The 19,033-nt window shown below is 65.9% G+C and overlaps 6 protein-coding genes across 6 annotated transcripts in view; 5 read left to right on the top strand and 1 right to left on the bottom strand.

Annotated features, from left to right (window-relative positions):
• PFL1_04837 (uncharacterized protein) overlaps positions 1–366 on the top strand; it is a gene marked incomplete at both ends in the record, with an annotated part of 1,737 nt that extends 1,371 nt beyond the window's left edge. Inside the window, one exon of the mRNA XM_007882365.1 lies at positions 7–366. Coding sequence (XP_007880556.1) covers positions 7–366 — 360 coding nt within the window. The remainder of the gene's footprint in view (positions 1–6) is intronic.
• Positions 367–680: 314 nt separating this feature from the next.
• On the bottom strand, positions 681–1,622 carry PFL1_04836 (uncharacterized protein; the record flags this gene model as incomplete). Its single annotated transcript, XM_007882364.1, has 4 exons — positions 681–1,052; positions 1,167–1,289; positions 1,375–1,460; positions 1,556–1,622. The coding sequence occupies 4 exons, from the start codon at positions 1,620–1,622 to the stop codon at positions 681–683; spliced, it is 648 nt and encodes a 215-aa protein (XP_007880555.1).
• Positions 1,623–2,336: 714 nt separating this feature from the next.
• On the top strand, positions 2,337–5,003 carry PFL1_04835 (uncharacterized protein; the record flags this gene model as incomplete). The annotated part of the gene is made up of 1 exon (XM_007882363.1): positions 2,337–5,003. The coding sequence occupies one exon, from the start codon at positions 2,337–2,339 to the stop codon at positions 5,001–5,003; it is 2,667 nt and encodes an 888-aa protein (XP_007880554.1).
• Positions 5,004–5,546: 543 nt separating this feature from the next.
• PFL1_04834 (uncharacterized protein) lies at positions 5,547–6,801 on the top strand (the record flags this gene model as incomplete). Its single annotated transcript, XM_007882362.1, has 4 exons — positions 5,547–5,718; positions 5,905–6,117; positions 6,312–6,504; positions 6,606–6,801. 4 exons carry the CDS (start codon positions 5,547–5,549, stop codon positions 6,799–6,801), a joined length of 774 nt encoding a protein of 257 aa, XP_007880553.1.
• Positions 6,802–9,184: 2,383 nt separating this feature from the next.
• Positions 9,185–12,082, top strand: PFL1_04833 (uncharacterized protein; the record flags this gene model as incomplete). The annotated part of the gene is made up of 4 exons (XM_007882361.1): positions 9,185–9,597; positions 9,687–10,807; positions 10,912–11,093; positions 11,201–12,082. The coding sequence occupies 4 exons, from the start codon at positions 9,185–9,187 to the stop codon at positions 12,080–12,082; spliced, it is 2,598 nt and encodes an 865-aa protein (XP_007880552.1).
• A 993-nt stretch (positions 12,083–13,075) lies between these two features.
• On the top strand, positions 13,076–15,847 carry PFL1_04832 (uncharacterized protein; the record flags this gene model as incomplete). The annotated part of the gene is made up of 1 exon (XM_007882360.1): positions 13,076–15,847. One exon carries the CDS (start codon positions 13,076–13,078, stop codon positions 15,845–15,847), a length of 2,772 nt encoding a protein of 923 aa, XP_007880551.1.
• Between the last annotated feature and the right edge of the window lie 3,186 nt (positions 15,848–19,033).

Genomic DNA, 19,033 nt, shown 5'->3' with positions numbered 1-19,033 from the left:
CACCAGGGACTCGGCGGGGAGCGACCGGTGGCCCCCGCCGAGCTGCGGCTGCGGGAGCAGCTCGATCGACAGCTGCGCCTCGACGAGCCGCCGACGACCCGCGACGCGGCAGTGTCCATGGGCCAGGTCGCGCACACCGCACACCAGCTGGCCACCGTCGCAGGGCACACCGCCAAGCACGAGCAGGCGGGGCAAGACGCGCACGCCACCGTCGTCGAGGCCGAGTCGGAGTCGCACATCCCCGAGTGGAAAAAGGTGCTGCCCCTCGACAAGGAGCTGCGCGCCTACCTAGTCTGGCGGTGGGCAAAGGAGGGCATCGAGTGGCACCCCGAGCGCGGGCCGGTGTCGGTACCACACAAGGCCTGAGGCGAGACGTTGGTAGGTCAGGCGACGGGCAAAATTGCAGCCCTCGTGAGACAAGAGCGGCAGACTTGGGAAGTGAAAACGCATCGATGCCTGTAGCGTCCTTCGATCGGCAGAGTTGTTGGTGTGTGAAATCGTTGACGTTTGAGGAGTCATCGCACTCGGTACCCTTGAAAAGGATGGCCTGAAGCGCCGTGAGATGGCGGTCCGTGGCAGCCGTAAGGCCGACAGTGTCTATGCCAGGCTTAACGGCCGACGACGGCGGCGACACGCAGACTGTAGGGCAACGGTCCGCGGCCGACGGCGCTGCCGGCGTCCTATTCGGTCTTGTGCGCCTGCCTCTCCATGAGCTTCTTCCTCGCCTCGAGCACCATCCGACGCTTTCGCTCCTCTAGCCGCTTGGCCCGCTCCTCTGGCGAGGGGGCCCAGCCCTGCGCGTCGCCATCGCCTTTGTCGGCCGTCGTATCGAGGGCGTCGCCGTCGGTGCCGAAACGGGATATCAAGGTGGTGCGCTTGACCGAGCTCGACGACGAAGACGATGCCGACGCCCTTGCGTTGGCACCGCGCGCAGCAGCGTTGGCGGCCTGCCCCGCTGCTGCTGCTGCTGGCTCGTGAGTGGCCGTTGTGGCCGCTGCATCGGATCTGCTTGGCGTGTTGGACGTTGCTGTTCCGAAGAATCCGGCAGGTGGCTGACCCGGTAGTCCAAAAGCGGAGGCGAGGGACGGAGGGCAGAGCCACGTCGGGTCACGAGAGGAATCAGCGATCAGCATCGACGGCGATGGAGCTGCCCTGCACGTGCTCACCGTCGGCAGTCCGCCTTCGTTGAGGATGCGGTCGCAGGTGGCCTCGGCACTGCCGGACCGTTGTAGGTCGTAGCGGATCGAGGCCTCGGGGACGTGGGGGAAGAGGGTCTTTACGGCGTCGACCTGGGGCCAGGTAGGGCGAAGGGCGGCGCGTGGGGCGTGAGCAAGCGTCGGACGGGATCGAATGACCAGCGCATTGCAGTCTCACCATGTGCTGCGGTACCTGACGGGCCCGCGCCGCATCTAGACTGGGGCCGGCGGCATTGGCGTTGCCATTCGAGGACGAGCTGCCGCCTGGGTTGGAGGCGAGGGTGCAGGCGAGGGGAACCGAGAGGCAGGTAAGCGCGCAGCAGAGGAGGTGGAGCGAGAGGGGTCGAAATGGGACGTACCAAAGGCGAAGCGGAGGATGAGCCAGAGGACGGCGATGGCGAGAAAGGCGCCGAGGCTGTCGTTCATTGCGGGCGGGGTGGGGGTTTGTGCCCGAGGTGGGGACTGTGCGGTCGGGTGTCTAGATGCGTGAGATGGAGTGGCGCTTGCGACTGAGTGGCGTGGTGGTGGAGAATCAATCGACAGGCATGTAGGCCGAGGGGAAGGTGGTGGTGGAGGAGAATGAGGAGCGGTGGTGGGGAGAAGGTAGAAAGAAGGTGGTGGCTGATGCGAGGGTCGCCGAGGTCGGACGAGCCGCCGGCGCCGCCTGGGAGAGGGTTGCTTGGCTTGCCAGGCCTTGCTTGGCGTGCTGGCCGGCCGGGCACAGCGTGGCTGCGCTGGCTCGCTCTCAGCTGGCCCCTCGCAGGCGCACCAAAGTGGAGCAGGGAGCAGGCAGGCTGCCAGGCAGCCAGGCAGCCAAGCCAGCCAGGGTCAGTCGGACCCACCGGCGGCCGCACATCGCATCGGAATTTTGCCGCCTGCACCTCTTGCCACCACCACCGCCACCGCCACTGCTACTACCACACCCACCACCACCTCTCGCCGCAGCTCTCCACTGCGCTCCAGTGAGCAGGGCTTGAACCGCGCTTCGCTGTCACCGCTCCTTGCTTCTTCCAGGCCGCACACGCAGCCGCCCACACAGGGTGACAAGAGCCGACCTAGATCCGGTCCGACTCGCGTGCCCGCGCCACCTCTCGCAACCTCTTCGGTCTCGAAGCGCCACGCCGCTCGCCCTCGAGCGCCATGTCCGAGTTCCAAAAGGACTCGCTATCGCTCGAAGAGACCAACAAGCTCCGTATCAAGCTCGGCCTCAAACCCCTCACCGACGATGGCCCTGCCGACAGCAAGCCCGCTGCCGACGGCGACGACGGCGCCAAGTCTGCACGCCAGGTCGACGAAGACGCAGAGGCGGAGCGCAGGCATATCGAGCAGATAGAGCGCAACAGGCGCGAAAAGGAGCAACAGGAGATCCGCGACCGCATCGCAAAGGCCCAGAACAAGCGCGAGCTCGCCCGAAAGCTTCAAGGGCCCACGCTGGCCGACCCCGAGCCAGCGGAAGCATCAGGACCATCCTCGTCGGCGGCACCCGGCTCGCAGGACACGCTCAAGTGGCTCAGGCAGGCCAAGAAGCGTGCAAAGGAGAATGCCGCCAAGCTCGCCCGGGAGCTCCAGGAGCAGGAGACTCAGGCCCAGGCCGTCTACGACGAGTCGGACCTCGCAGGCCTCAAGGTGGCCCACGACGTCGACGACTTTGACGACGGCGACGAGCGCATCCTCACGCTCAGGGACTCGGGCGTTCTCGACGATGCCGACGACGAGCTGATGGACTACGACCTCGACCAGGCCGAGCGCGATCGCATCAACCAGGAGCGCAAAAAGGCGCGCAGGGGCTACACCGGCCTCGACGACGACCAGTTCGACGAGGCAAACGTCGGGCGGCGGCGCGGCGTGCTGTCCAAGTACGACGCCGACATCGCCGACGACGGGCTGACGCGCTCCAGCGAGGGCGGCTTCCGCCTCGGTGCAGGCGCCACCAAGCCCTCGAACCGAAAGGAGCTCGCGCGCAGGGAACTCGAGCAGGAGGCGGCCGCTGCCAACAAGCAGCTGCTCTCGCTCGACTACGCCAAGAACCAAGAGGTGTCCGACTACCTCCAGGAGGGCGACGTAGGCTTCAAAAAGCCCAAGGCCAAGAAGCGCAAAAAGGCCGCGCGCGTCAAGCTGGACCTTGACGACCCCGAGGACGCCGCAGGCCCGTCGATCTCCGCACCGGTCCGCGCCGGCGCCGATGCCGATGCCAACGGCGATGTCGAGATGGGGTCAGAGCCTGCCGCCGAGGTGCGGAAGCCTCGCGCGCGCGACGTCACCGAAAACTTCGTCGATGACGACGAGCTGCAGGCCAGCCTGGCCAAGGTGCGGCGGCAGAAGGCCAAGCGCACCTTTGTCAAGATGACGCCCGAGATGATTGCCAAGAATTTGGCGGCACAGCGGGCGGCCGAGGAGGCGGAGCGCGCAGCGAGCGGGAGCCCCTACCCAGGCGACGCCTCGACGTCTGCGGCGGTTGCGGGCGTCAAAGAAGAGGAGGAACCCGCCGGCGGGCTCACGTTTGACAGCACCAGCGAGTTTGTCCGGACGATCGGCCACCGTCAGGCGGCAGAGCAGGCTGACGAGGACAGCCGGCGCAGGCGGCTTGCGGCCCTTAAGCGGGAGTCTATCAGCGCGGAACCGGGGCTGGCGTCAGCGCCGAGCGCATCGGCAGCGACCAACGGCGTCGTGACCATCAAGAAGGAGGAGTCGGAGGATGTCGATTTTGGCGATCCAGCGGAGGAGTATGAGGCGGCGAGGATGGCGGCCGAGGGCGCCAGTAGCGGTAGCGGTGCGGACGCTGCTGCTACCGGCAAGGCCGGCTCGCCCGTCGCGGACCCTCTGGCCGGTCTGCCGCCGGCGGAGCCCAGCGTGTCGATGGGCGTGGCCGGTACGCTGGCGTTGCTGCGCAACCAGGGCATGCTGCCGACGATCTCGGCCGAGGAAAAGGCGCGGGAGCGACAGCAACAAGAGTACGACCGGTGGCTGGCGCAGCGGCGGCAGGAGGAGCAGCTGCGCGAGCTGGAGCGCAAGATGTCCAAGGCGCAGGGCTCGGCCAAGGACCAGGCGACACGCGAGTACGAGAACCGCAAGCGCGAGCTCGACGAGGCTCGGTCGGCGCAGGACCGCTTCAAGGATTACAAGCCGGACGTTGACATCCAGTACCACGACGAGTTTGGGCGCCAGCTCACCCCGCACGAGGCGTGGAAGCAGCTCTCGCACGTCTTCCACGGCAAGAAGCCGGGCGCCAAGAAGATCGAGAAGCGGCTCAAGAAGATCGAGGACGAGAAAAAGCGCCAGAGGGCGTCGGCGGGCGACACCCCCTCGGGAATGCTGGCGGCGTTCCAGAGCCGGGCGGAGCGGACCGGCCAGGCGCACATGGTGCTCAGCGTCGGCAGCCGTGGCAGCGCGCCGTCGGACCTCGCCCTGCTCGGGCCCAACACGGTCTCGGCGTCGACGTCGGCTGCGGCGGCGGGCGGTGCAGGAAAGGGCAAGAAGCGGGCGACGTCGGCAGTCAGCCCGACGCTCGACGGCAGCCGGAGCACCTCGGTCACGGCCCTCGACGATGGAACCATGTCGAGCGCCACCACCACCGGCGGCGACGGCGGCGAGCAGTCGGTCGCGACGTCGAGGCGCGGCTGGGCCGCCGTCGGCGCGCCTTCCTCTGGAGCTGCGGGATCGTCGCTGAAGCGGTCGTTTTCGCCCGCCGTGGCGCCGAGCCCCGGCGGCGCACCATCCTCCTCGGCGCAGCCGTTCCGCATCAACTTGTCTTCTGGCGGCGGCGGCGGTGGTGGATCGACGAAGCGGAAGGCCGAGGACGACGAGTAGGGAGGAGCGGGGCTGGGGCCTCTTTGGTACCTACATATAGCATGGCGGTATCCGGTTGACGATGCTCAGATGTGGGGCCGAACGCCTGCACAGCATAGGCGTGATCTCAATGCAATCACGGTGGGACACTTTGACACATTGTGCCTTCCCCCACCCCTTCGCTCAGCGAGTGCCCTGGGGCTGGCGTGCCTGTATCTCGGTGACCGTTTCCTGCTTCTTGCCATTGGCAGTCATCAGTCAGCTGCGCTTCGCTGCACACGCCCTTCTGAGTCGGAACAGTCGTAGCGCACGTTGTACTGCTAGCGTCCACGTCGCTTCTTTGCCCCCATCAACAGAAGTGGGTTGCAGTAGTTCACACGTCTCCTCGAGCGGTCGTCTTGGTCGCTGCATCGAGCCTGCTCAACCTTCAAAAAGAGAGGGGATCGCGACTCTCTTTGCCGCTGCCCCCTCCCAACCATCCCCAAGCATAGCCTGGGTCACTTTCTGCCCCCCTCCCACTTCCTCTTCTCCCCCTCTCGTCCCCCATTTTCTGCCACGAGCGCCATGCAGATCAAGCTCAGCCTGTTTGCCACCATCCTTTGGACGACGGCCGGCCTCGTCTGCGGTTGGCAATGCCCCAAGATCGCTCACGATCAAGTCACGCCCATCCCGTCGACTGCAGCCAGGACCCCTCAAGAGCTGGCAGCGGTCCACTTCCAGCCGCGTGTGCACATCGGTGCGTTGACCGCGAACCGCTTCATTTGCCACCCAGGTCCTATGTTGTCCCCCCCGGCCCCTCCCCCTCTGGTCCCCCCCCATCCCCCCTTTCCACCACCGTCCATCGTCAGCCATCGCTTCGAAGGCCGCGACGGGGATCACAGACCCACTGACGAGAGCCGCGCCTTGCTCATCCCACTACCAGGCAACATGTGCCACGTCTATACCGCGGTGACGGCAGACGGCAAGTGCTCTGGCGGCCTCAAGCCCACCGGCGCCCCCTCGGCCGGCTGCAAAGACACGACCAAGGGCCAGATCTATGCGCGTTGGGCCAACTACAATGGTCGTTTCGGCATGATGTACAGCCTCTTCTTCCCAAAGACGAACAACATGCCTGGTGGCGGTTCTCGGTACGACTGTGAGTGTCGTGAATCCTCCTTCGTCGAGGCCGCGTCCTTGTATCGCCAATCTTGATCCCGGCCCGTGTGCGGCCGGACGGGGGTCGGACGTCGAGAACGGTGTAGACTAGACCTGACTAAGAGCGCAACCGACTGCTCTGATGGACGGAGCTCACACTGACAATCTGCCTCGATCTCTTGACGGGCTCTTCAGGGGAGACCATCGTCATTTGGATGGACGATCCTGCCCTCATCACGCAGCCTACGGACCCCAACAAGCCCTATGTGTGGCCCAAAATCACTGGCGTGGCGTGCACCGGCGCCAGGCACTACCGGAGATACAACGCTCCACTCCCCAGCTGGGCCATGGACGGGAGCACCGTCAAGATCCAGTCGGCCAATCAAGGGTAAGTAGTCCGCCATTCTCCGCACAGATGGCGGGCCGATCCACCGGAGGGCATCTCTGACAGTCAGGGGCAAACGCGAATCGTGCGTCGCGCCGGAACAGACTCGGTCCGCAAGGCCTCGACATCACCGACAAGGATGACGGAGATACCCTGCAGATTGTGTTTTACGACTCGATGCCGAGCCAGGCCAAGGACGCCATCAACAATTGGGACTGGGACGGCCAGTGGCCTCCCTTCGGCGAGGACCAGTTTGCCTACCAGCTCGACCTGGCCATGAGCGGCGCAGACTTCAATTAGACCCACCACCGCTGATGTGGTTGGTCGATCATCAGCGTTGCGTTGGGCTGTTCCTGCTGCGTTCCATGGACATGGCCGCCTTCGTCATCTATGATCTTCTTGTTCGACAGTTGAGAAAGCCACCATCCCTTTCCCCTTGTCAGTGGAGCTGATACTTGCCACAAGCTACGAGGGACGACACGACTCAGAGCAACGAGACGCTCCAACACTTGGCGCGACCCATCATCGCGCGGCGCTCTGCTGGTGCTTTGCGCTCTATTTCTGATCTGGGCCCGAAACTGCCTACCGTCTGCCCTCGGAATGTCGACTATGACCTTTCGCCTCATCTCTTGCTCAGCGCGCATGGCTGGTATAAGGCTGTATGTGGACAGTGAGGTACGATCCGTGTCGATGCTGATCCTCGCCCTTTCACGCTGAGCGTCGCCTCGCGCTCAGCTCTGGCTCCTCCGCCCACCGGGAGGCTTTTTGCTGTACCCTCAGCCACTAGCGCCGAATGCAGCGGCGATCAGAGGGTCGGCAATACGGCTTGGGCATGGTGGGACGAGCTGGTCGATCCGTCGTCTGTGGTGGCTCTTCCTCGCTGGGGCGTGGCGCGCCCGTGCGATGGCCCCGACGCCAGGCGCAGGCAAAGCTTCCTTGCCACCTTGCTACGAAGATCAAGAGGTCGCACAGCTGCGGACATCGTGACGCGCTCGGCCATCCCTTCTCGTCGTCCGGTGCTTCACCTCGTTCCTCGTCTGGTGCGATCGAGGAGATGAATCCAGCGCTCCAGGTCCATCCCCTCGCCGCGCACGGAACACGGTGCGCTGCGGGTCGGCGGGTCTGCTGAGCAAAGGTCGGCGCGGAGCCCGAACCCGGCCTTTGCTTGGCGGCAGCTGCGTCGCCGTCGGTGACTTGCTTCTGCTGCGAGGCCTGTCCCGACGGTCGCGGCCTCGACTTGCTGTTGACTGCGCAGCTGGTGATGAGGAGGTAGAGCGCGAGCAGGTGGCCAGCCAGTCGGCCGGCAGCCGAAGACGAGGCGGGGGCGGTGCAGGGAGCGCCGGCCGGCTGACACGTGGCAAAATTCCGAGGCCAGGCCAGGCCAGGCAGCCAGCCAGCAGGGCAGGCAGCCTATGGTCGGCGCCGTTGCCGTGGCTGCGTGCGGGCCTTGGAACGCCGCCGCCCGCGTCGGGGGCGTCCCTCTTTGCCCTTTGTTCCGGCTGCTTGACGCCCGAGAGAGAGGTGAGAGAGCCAAAGGGGTGAGGCTGGTGAGGTCCGATGGCGGACATGCTTTGGGCTGCCATACGACTAGGCTGCATGCTGGCCCTGCCTCGACGAGGCCAGACTGTTGGTCGTCGTCGACGGTGCAGAGGCTACCCGCCTCTCTCTCCACTTGGCCTGCAGCCAGTGTCTATTTTCGACCGAGACTGGTAGAGCGAGAGAGGCGGCGAGGCGCCCACGACGGCTGACGTGCTTGCTTGCTGCAAGATGGCCTGCCTGCGAAGTTCAAGGGCCTGAGCGCAGGCGGGGGCCGCTTGGCTCGGCTTGCTCGCCTGCCTGCTTCAAGCTGGCTTCTTCTTCGACGCTAGCCACCGCCGCCGCCGCCGCCGCCGCCGCCGCCCGCGTCGAGGACCGTTGTGGAGCCCGCTTGCCTGCCTGCCCAAATTTGCTGGCTCCCGCCCCCCGCTCGCAGCTAGTTACCCTGCCTCTGCTGGTTACCACGAGCCCGCCCACCTTCGTCTCATCACCATCAGCATCGACTACCATCGACCCGTATACCCGGCGCTCGCTCCCGCCTTTCCTCGTGACCGCCAGGCTGACTGCTCACCGGGCCATGCCGAGCTAGGCGGCCACCGCGCTCAACCGTCGCATCCTCTCTGCTGTTTCCGTGCCAACCCAACGTGCTCGACCCATCTCTCCCTTTGGGCTTTCGGTCGATCCGACGCCCGTCTCGACGCTCGTCTCGACCCACTCTGCCCTCGATTGATATCGGATCGGGCCCTCCGTCTCGGAACCCCCCCTCCGGCCAAAGCGCGCTTTTGCCAGCAGCAACGAGGCTGGCAACCGTCGCCCCGAACCGCCACGTCCGCACCGGCACTTGTCGCCAGCTCGCCTTTGCGCCCCCCTGGACACAGCCTCCCGCCACGCCCATTGACAAGCGTCGGAAACTGGTGGCACCTCGGCTGCTGGTCAGCTCGAACCGACTCAAATCCTTTTCCCACCCACCCGCGCTCCTTGCTCGCGCCTCCCATCGCTCCACGCACACGTCCCTTGATCTTGCTTCGAGCGGCTCTGTCGATCACCTGTCATCATCCTTGCCTCGTCGCAGCTTGGAGCCACACCTCCGCATCGACCCTAGAGAGAAGTCGGGCGCGGCCCAGTCCTTCCACAAGGACCCACGAGTATGGTGCCGCAACCCCAGCACCTCTCGGCCGGCCAGCGCGGCAGCCAGGCGCGGACCCCATCACCCCTGGCTCGCAATGCTGCTGCAGGGCCAGCCCGTCGACCCGCCGCCCACGCCCTACAGGAGGCCAGCGGTGCCACTCCCAACTTTGAGCTGCCAACCAACCCTATGTTCGCGGACGTCGATCGCTGGGACGCCGAGGCGTCGACCAGCCAGCAACCCTCTACCTCGTCCCCCTTCGACTCGAGGTCCCGATCGGTGCCTCCTCTCGCATTCGACGGCGGCGCATCGCTGTCGGACCGTCGGCAAAAGGCTGCCACCCGCAAGCTCCCTCCAATAGACACGGTGCAGCGGCCCGGGTCAAAGAGGCGCAGCCTCTTTGGCGAATCTGAGAAGCGTCCAGCGAGCCCTCAGTGAGTGCTCGTCCCTCTTGCCGCCTGCGCTGAAATCGTGGAACCCGATCTGACCCTGTCCGCAACCTCCAACGACACACCCCCAACAGCATCACCTCGGCCACGCCCACTAGCGCGAGCCATCACCACGCCGCGCGCGGCGGACCCGTCCAACGGATCGCATCGCCACATGATGACGTTGGCGGTGAGAGTTTCACAATCGAACAGGCGCTCATGCCGCGGCGCAGCTCCACGATGACACCTCCCGTCAGGCAGACGAGCCTCAGCCGTGTCGCCGCCAACACGGCGCACTCGCTCATGGACGCCGTCACCGGCCGGATGTCGCCCGCGGTGCGCCACGGCCACGGCCACAGCCATAGCTCGAAGCTATCGGACCGCGAGAGTATCAGCGACGACGAGGCCGGCAAGGGCCACGGGAAACGGGCAGCGGGCCGCTTCACGCCGACCGTCTACCGCAACCGCAATGAGGCGTTCAGCGCCTACCCTCGCGGCGAAAAGTCGGCAATGGTGTCGTTCCAGGATGACGCCGGGAGCGATGCAAAGTACCCGCACCTGGTGGCCGAGCCGGACGAGCTCGGCGAGGGCTTTGGTGGTCAAACCTCGTGGCGCGCCTCGCTGTCCGAGTCTCGGCGCGCGACACCCGCCGCCTACCGGCCGCGCCCGGGCACGCCGAGGAAGCGAGGCAGCGGAGGGCACGCCGATGATTCGACCGACGTTGTGCTGCCCGCGTCGCAGTCGTCGTCGCACTCGATCCACATCGGCTCGCCCATCGTGGTGCCGCAAGCCCGGCGCGGTGCGATCCGCCTCAAGCCGCGCAGGCGTCGGCGCTCGTCGCGCTCGTCGAGGGCGGACCTGACGTTCAGGCAGCGCTGCTACATGTTTTGTGCCAGCGTCGCGGGCTTCCTGCGGCTGCTGGCCAACCCTGTCGAGGCGGGTCATCGGTTGCGAGAGTGGCTGGTGGACACCAGGATCTACTGGGACGACGCGTTTCGCGATCCGATTACCGGCGCGCGGTGCTGGCGTCCCGCGTGGTTGCAGGCGTACGTGCCGCTTCTCATCTGGCTCGGCATCAGCCTGTCGAGCACGGCCATGGTCATCACGTTCCACACCGAGGTCTTCACCGGCCTTGATCGCTTGGCCGCCTACCTGCAGGAGCTAGGCCTCCGCGGACGGCTGCTACTGGGCTCTCTGATCTTCATCACCACGTTCCGTGAGTCTCGCAGGGATGTTTGCCACTAGGGCCTGCTGAAGCGCAAGTAGCTGGTTTGCTGACCCCCTGTGTGCTCTCCTTGCCTTTGCCCTGCTGCCAAACAGCGCCACTTCCTCTCTACTCGACGCTCATCATCCTATGCGGCTTCTCGTTTGGTCTCTGGCAAGGTTTCATCATCAGCTACATCTCGGCACTCTCTGGTGCCATTGTCGTGTTCCTGCTAAGCCGGTCGCTGCTCAAGGACTGGATGGTCGGGCTGCTCAACCAGAGTGGTGGCCTGAAAAAGGTGCGTGGCTCGGGTGGGCCCCTCATGGCGCTGCACCGAACCTCGATTTGGCTCGCTGACCGTGTGTCGATCTCTTTCGGGTGTCCCGCTGTCGAATCACGGCTCAGGTGGTGCGAGCGATTGAGAAGCAGCCAAAGCTCCTCTTTCTGGTCAGGCTGGCGCCGTACCCGTACAATCTGATGAACACGCTTCTGGCGAGCTCGCAGACGCTGACGCTCAAGACGTACACGACGTGCACGGCGCTGGCGCTACCAAAGCTGCTGGTGCACACGGGCCTGGGCACCTCGATCAAGAACTTTGCGGCCTACAACGGTGTCGAGAACGGCAGCGGCAGCGATGGCGACGCCAACGGCGGCGACGATGACGGCGCCATCGTGTCGCACTCTGCCGAGAGGGTCAAGCAGGTGGCCGGCTTCGTCGGCGTTGGCCTCTGCATTGGCATCTTCATCTACCTGCTGCAGGTGGCCCGCAAGGCGGTCGATGAGCTCGACGACGAAGGCTGCGACGACGGATGCGACGACGGCGAGGCCTCGGATCTGGGCGAGTCGGACGACCTGCTTTCCGGAGACTCGGGCGACGAGGGCGGCGGCGGTCAAGCCAGGGAGAGCGACGGGGTCGGGATGGACATGCGGGAGCGGTACGGGCCGGGCAGCCAGGGCTTCCGCAACGGCTATGCTCCGATCCTGGGCTCGGCCGAGGAGCGCCTGCGCGAGCAGATGCGCCACTCTGTGGTGTCATTTGAACACCCGCACTCGTCGCACTCGATGGAGGACGTGGGCAGCGCCGGCGGCAGCGGCGGCGGACCATCGATCGACCTGGCCGAAAAGATCGCCGAAATGGAGGCGCACGCCGAAGGCATGGGGCTGGAGGGCGTGTCGGGTAGCCAGGCCGATGGCGGCGGCGTCGGCGTCGGCGGCCTGCCCGACTGGCTCCACGACGCCGAGTCGCCGTCGAGGAGCGACTATTCCGAAGACGAGAGGCGCGGGTAGCTTGGGTGACGACGGAGCGGGCCCGCCAGGCGGTCGCGCCGTGGCAGGGGCCCGTGAAGACGACCAACGGCATCGTACGTCTTCGAGCAGTGTCGGCCTTCTTGTCTTCCCTTCTGTTGTCTTGTCCCTACGCGCAGTCTCTGGCTGCCATGGCACGCTAGCCGGGGCGTTTGCTGTATATAGCCCAATTCTGGCGCTCGACATCTGTCCTCCAACATACATGTGCTCTTGCTCTGCGCTCGATCCAGACGTTGGGGATGTCTCTCTACGTAGCCTGTTCGTCGCCCGAACCGCATCGCTCGCATCGCATCGCATCGCATCGCATCGTCGCCAGGTCGAGGGCTTGACGAGAGGGAAGTGACCGGCTGCGTTGGTGCAGCTGGCCAGTTCTTCGGGCCGTGCATGGGACGCGGGAAACGGAACACGGCTTTGGCTTGGCGTGGCCCGGTTGCTTGGCCTGGCCACCCGCCCGCGCAGGCGCCCGCTTGAAGCTTCCAGAAGCTCCTCCACTTTTCGAGCATGGGCCAGGCGTTGCTCGAAGCGGGCGTGGCTCGCCTGGCTGCACATGCCTCAGGCTGGGATGGCTCACTCACCCGCCGACCTCTCTTTGCTTCCCATCCCCACGCACCTCGTTCGTCGCCTCCTTCTCGATCCACGTCGCCACGATCCCTGCTCAGATAAAACCAGCTAGCAGCACGCTCTTCCTTCCTCTGGCACGCCTCACCGCACCACCACATCACACCATAACTCACACACACACACACACACACGCACACTCGACGACCCGTCGCTACCAAGCGCTCTTTCCAGCGCCCTCTCGCGCCCATCCTCATCGCCACGACCACCATCAGAAGCAGCAGGATCCCTCCCTAGCGCATCAGACTCGCCTCAGACTACTATAACCGCCGCACCACCCTCCGCGCCCGCATTCATACCCCGCGCCTCGCACGCATCTCTTCCACGCATCCACCGCACTACCCCTTCCCGCCCGCCATGTCTTCGTACGACTTCACCGACCGCGCGCAGGCCTCGGTCTCGGCTGCCGTCCAGCTGGCCAAGGACCACTCGCATGCCCAGGTGGCGCCGGCTCACCTTGCGTTGGCGCTCCTCACCGACGACACGAGCAACTCGCAGGGCGTCCAGTCGACCAACGAGGCATCGCAGTCGCTCTTCAAGAGCATCTGCTCCAAGGCGGGCGTCGACGCCAAGCTCCTCGAGGACAAGCTGCGCGCCACGCTACGCAAGCTGCCCCAGCAGTCGCCGCCCCCGGACAATATGACGCTCTCGTCGGCCGCCGCCAAGGTGCTCAAGGAGGCAGAGAACCAGAAAAACACGCAGCGCGACGCCTACATCGCCCAAGACCACATCCTCCTCGCCCTCATCGACGACGCCGGCATCAAGCAGGCGCTCAAGGACGCTGGTCTCTCCAACGAACAGCTCATCAAGACGGCCATCACCCAGTCCCGCGGCGGCCGCCACATCGACAGCAAGAGCGCCGAGGCGGGCTACGACGCCCTCGGCAAGTACTGCACCGACCTCACCGCTCTCGCCTCTGAGGGCTCCCTCGACCCCGTCATTGGCCGCGACAACGAGATCCGCCGCGCCGTCCGCGTCCTCTCGCGCCGCACCAAGAACAACGCCGTCCTGATCGGCAGCCCGGGCGTGGGCAAGACGGCCATCGTCGAGGGCCTCGCCCAGCGCGTCGTCGACCGCGACGTGCCGCCCAACCTGCTCGGCAAGATCCTCAGCCTCGACATGGGCGCCCTCATGGCCGGCGCAAAGTACAAGGGAGAGTACGAGGAGCGCGTCAAGTCGGTCCTCTCGGACATCGAAAAGATGACGGCCGACGGCACGCCATGCATCCTGTTTATCGACGAGATGCACCTCCTCATGGCGGGCCAGGGCAGCGACTCGGGCATGGATGCCGCCAACCTGCTCAAGCCGATGCTGGCGCGCGGCAAGCTGCGCGTCATTGGCTGCACCACGGCCAACGAGTACCGCAAGTACATTGAAAAGGACGCCGCCCTCGAGCGCCGCTTCCAGAGCATCCTCGTCGTCGAGCCCAGCGTCGAGGACTGCATCGCCATCCTGCGCGGCATCCGCGACAAGTACGAGGTTCACCACGGCGTTCGCATCCTCGACTCGGCCATTGTCTCGGCGGCGCAGCTGGCCAAGCGCTATCTGACCGACCGCCGGCTGCCCGACTCGGCCATCGACCTGGTCGACGAGGCCTGCGCCGACGTCCGCGTCAGCCGCGAGACGGTGCCCGAGGAGGTCGACAAGCTCGAGCGCAAGCGCCTCCAGCTCGAGATTGCCGTCCACGCACTCAGCCGCGAAAAGGACGCCGCCAGCAAGCAGTCGCTCGAGGACACCAAGAAGCAGATCCAGGCCATCGACGACGAGCTGGCGCCCATCAAGGCGGCGTACGAGGCGCAGCGCGCAAAGGGCGACGAGATCAACTCGGTCCGCCGCAAGATTGAAGACATCCGTGCCAAGATTGCCGAGGCCGAGCGCCGCTACGACCTGGCTATGGCGAGCGACCTCAAGTTCTACGCGCTGCCCGACCTGGAAAACAAGCTGCAGGCGCTGCAGGCGGCCGAGCGCAAGCGCGAAGAGGAGGGCAAGGACTCGGACAGCAACGCCGTCACGGCCGACTCGATCGCCAACATTGTCTCGCGCTGGACGGGCATCCCCGTGTCGCGGATGCTCGAGTCGGAGCGCACCAAGCTGCTGCGCCTCGAAAAGACGCTGGCCAAGGAGGTCATCGGCCAGCAAGAGGCCGTCAAGAGCGTCGCCCAGGCCATCCGCCTGTCGCGCTCCGGCCTGGCCGACGCCAACCGGCCGATTGCGTCGTTCATGTTTGCCGGGTCGAGCGGCTCGGGCAAGACGCTCCTCAGCCGCACGCTGGCCAAGTGCATGTTCGACAGCGCCGACGCCATGATCCGCATCGACTGCAGCGAGTACTCGGAGAAGCACAGCATCGCCCGGCTGATTGGCGCGCCGCCCGGCTACGTCGGCCACGAAGAGGGCGGCGTGCTGACCGAGGCGGTCCGTCGCAAGCCCTTCAGCATCGTCCTCCTCGACGAGATTGAAAAGGCCAGCCGCGAGTTTATCCAGCTCTTCCTCGGCGTGCTCGACGAGGGCCGGCTGCAGGACAGCCAGGGTCGCCAGGTGTCGTTCCGCAACACGATCATCATTATGACGTCGAACCTGGGCTCGGCGTACATCAACGAGGCGCAGGAGGACGAGATGTCGGAGGCGACGCGCCAGCTGGTGCTCAACACGATCAAGACGTCGCTGCCCATCGAGTTTGTCAACCGCCTCGACTCGATTGTCGTCTTCCAGCGCCTGAGCCGCAAGGACGTGCGCTCGATTGTCGACGTGCGCATCGCCGAGATTGAGCAGCGGATCCGCAACAACGGCGGCAAGGTGCGGCTGCAGCTCGACGACGGCGCGCGCGACTTCCTCGTCTCGACGGGCTTCTCACCCTCGATGGGCGCGCGGCCGCTCAACCGCTCGATCCAGAACGAGCTGCTGTCGCCGCTCTCGGTCCTCATCCTCAGCGGACGCGTCAACATCAAGGACGACGACGCGGTGCGCATCACGTTTGACCCGCACAGGAACGGCCTCGTCGTCCACCCCAACCACGACGCGCCGCTGCGCGCCGACGGCGCCGACATGGACCAGGACGACGATGACGACGACATGGTCGACGACGACGACGACTACCAGGGAGCCAGGATCGAGGCCGAGCCCCTCGACTAGATCGCGGAAGCGTGGCACGGCGAGCGTCCGATCCACACGCCGCACCATACCACGAGGCGGGCGCCGAGGTGGGCCAGGAGCAGAGGCACCCGACGAGACGAAGACCAGAATCCCGATTCCAGACTGATGATCCCGCACACGCACGCGCAACCCTTCCATGCCATGTACACTAGCAGTATCGTGACCCGCAGCGATGGTTTCAACAACGCACTACTCAGAGACAGAGAACGACCGAACAGACAGGCGTCACCTGGTCCTAGCTCGCGTGTGCGCTGCGCATTGACGATCGAAGCGGGGCCACGTTGAGAGCGAGACTGGGCGTGGCAAGTGGCTGAGGGAGGCCGACGTCTGGCGTTGCTTTGTCTCGCGCGGGTGAGCGAGGTGCTCCCCGGCCTCGGCCTCGGGCTGAAGACGCAAGACGCTCCTCACGCCAAGATGCGGTGGTAAGTAGCAGCGCCGACACGCCGCCTCAAAGACCGGCCGCTTGCCTAGTAGGCGACAGCCCAGCAACCGAGCAAGCAAGCAAGCGTGCATCGGAACAACGGGAGGCGGCGGACGGGCGTACATAGGCCGGTCGGACCCGCGCAGCAGCAGCCAGCCAGCAGGGCACCGACGGCGGCGGCCCGCCCGCCTACCTCAATTTCCGTTGCGCCGGCCTGCCTGCCTGCCTGTGCCTGCGTGCCTGCCTGCCTGCCTGCCTGCCTGCCTGCCTGCCTGCCTGTCGCCTGCGTGCCAGCCTGCCAGCCTGACCTGCCTGCCTGCCTGCCTGCCTGCCTGCCTGCCTGCCTGCCTGCCTGCCTGCCTGCCTGCCTGCCTGCCTGCCTGCCTGCCTGCCTGCCTGCCTGCGCCGGATGTGCGCGCTTTGCCCTAGCCTGCCTAGCCTGCTGCTGCCTACCTGCGCTGCTTCCCTTGCTTGCTTGCCTGCCCCGCTGCCGCTTGAGACCGCTTGGCCTCGCCTGCGCAGCCTCGATGGCCTGGCTGGTGGTGGCTGGCCGCTTCGTTGGCTGGGCTGGCTGTACGTGCGTGTTTCGTCCGCGCTGATCGGAACGGGGGCCAAGGCTGGCGAGCGTGGGCGGGCATCGTCGATATCCCCGCTCGCTCGCTCTTCGATCCCCCATGCCGATCGCGCCGTCGCTTTGTTTTTCCAAGCCAGCCAGGCCTGCCCGGCACTTGACCCCGGCAACAGACGCGGACGCCTGAGCTCTCTCTCTCTGCCTGGCCTGCCTTGCTTCCGCTGCCCGCCCCTTGGCAATCTCGCATCGCAAAAGCGGTACGCGACGGTACGGAGCGCACTTCCGGCGAACCAGAACAGCGTGCGAAGCATGCAGGCGAGGCAAGCAAGCAAGCGGCAAACAAGGAGCCAGCCAGCCAGCCAGCCAGCATGCATGCTGCGCTGACCACCATGACGCTGGCACGGCGTCTTTTCGGCCTGTCGGCGCCCGCCTAGCCGTACACACGGTGCCCACGGTGCGGATGCGATGCGATGGCCTGCCATGCCTGCTTGTGGACTGCTGAGGTTCTGGCGCGCGCGCTCGGTTGTTTGGGCAGGCGAACCGGCCGGCTGCAGCGCATCTGGCTACCGGTGGCCGCCTGCTTGCTTGCTTGCTCTGCAGCTCGCCTGGCTTTTGGATGGCCGAAGCAGGCAGAGAGGGCCCCGGAGCAGAGGCGAGCTCTATTGCCCGCTCGTCGTTTCCGCCACCATCGCCGTCGTTCCTCTTGGAAGAGCGCGGCGGCCGAACCAGAGCAGGCTAGGGTTAGGGCCCCTGCCTCCGCCGCCATCGAGCATAGGCCTGCCTGCCTTTGCTGCTACGGTACGACGGTGTGGTACTCTGCTTGACGCCGCCACGTCTCAAATGTTGGCTCTCTCTTGCTCGCTCGATCCTCGTGCTAGCCAGCCTGATGGCCCACGCCGGCATCCCCTGCGGCGACCTCGTCCTGCGTGCGCCCAGCAGCCTAGGTACAGCACAAACGGGGGCGCGATCGCGAGGCGAGGCGAGGCGAGGCCAAGCCAAGCCAGGCGCCACCTCCCACAGACCGGCCTCGGGCTTGAGCGGCGGCGGCCTCAGGCAGGCGCGACGATGCTGCTGCTCGTGTGGCGGCGCAGAAGGTCAGGGCAGGGAGAGGGACGGGGGGAGAGAGAGAGAGAGAAAAGAAAGAAAAAAAGTTTCGAGTTTGGGGCTCTGCTCTGCTCTGTTGCCTCATGCCCGTGTGGCTTGTCGTCATTAGCGCATCATGGGGCAGCTCGGCGAGAGAGCAGGGAGCGGGTGGGTTTTCCCCTGGATGCCAGCCTCGGCCCACTTCTTCCCTCTGCCCGCCCTCCTCGTCGGCCTGCCCCTCGACACTGCCAGCCTCAAACACAACGACATCATCACCATCACCGACCGTCGCCACCCGCAACCTCCGACGTCACCACCACCACCACCCGCACCCGCACCCGCACCCACGCCTTTGCCAACTCTCGACACCCCCAGCTACTGGTTCTACACTGGTGCCCACTCTCGCCCGACCCCACGGCGCCGACACCACCGAGCGAGACACGCTACCGTCGGCCAGACAGACCCTCGGACCCTCGCCACGTATCGCTTCCGCTGGCCTCGACATCCACCAGCCGCCTTCCACCCATCCCCGCCTCACCTCGCTGCCGCCACCGCCTTCGTCCTGCGAACCCACCCACGCTTCTTCCCGTCCTCCTTACGACATACCGTCGTCATTGTAGCCGCCGCCGCGTGCCCTCCCCCTCCGCAAGCAACCGCAGCCGCAGCACGCGCTCGACTCTTTTCGCCCCTCCTTGTCAAACCGCTTTGTACACGGACCCTTGGGCCCTGCGTCTCGCTCTACACGAGTAGCAGCTCCATCAACATCATCATCATCATCATCATCATCACCGTCGTCACCACCGCGACCGGTACCCTTTCACCCTAAGGAACGCTACCGCCGACGTCGTCTTCGGCTTCCTTCCCAGCGGACCCCCTCGCCCCGTGCCTCCCTCCGCTCCGTCTTGCTTGTGCCAGGCCCGACGTCCAGCCGAACTGGCCCGCGCGGTCATTCCGACAGGACCTACCGGTAGCTTCTCGTCTCTCGACGCCGCCACAGCCCGCCTAGCACCAACTGCAGACCGTCATACCGCGTTGCACCACGCGCTTCGCGGCTGTCCCCCTCCCTCGTCACACCTGCTCCTGCTCTCAG

This window comes from Pseudozyma flocculosa (genome assembly GCF_000417875.1).
Source record: "Pseudozyma flocculosa PF-1 unplaced genomic scaffold scaffold00016, whole genome shotgun sequence".
Lineage (NCBI taxonomy): Eukaryota > Fungi > Basidiomycota > Ustilaginomycetes > Ustilaginales > Ustilaginaceae > Pseudozyma > Pseudozyma flocculosa.
This window is presented reverse-complemented; position numbering and strand designations above follow the sequence as displayed.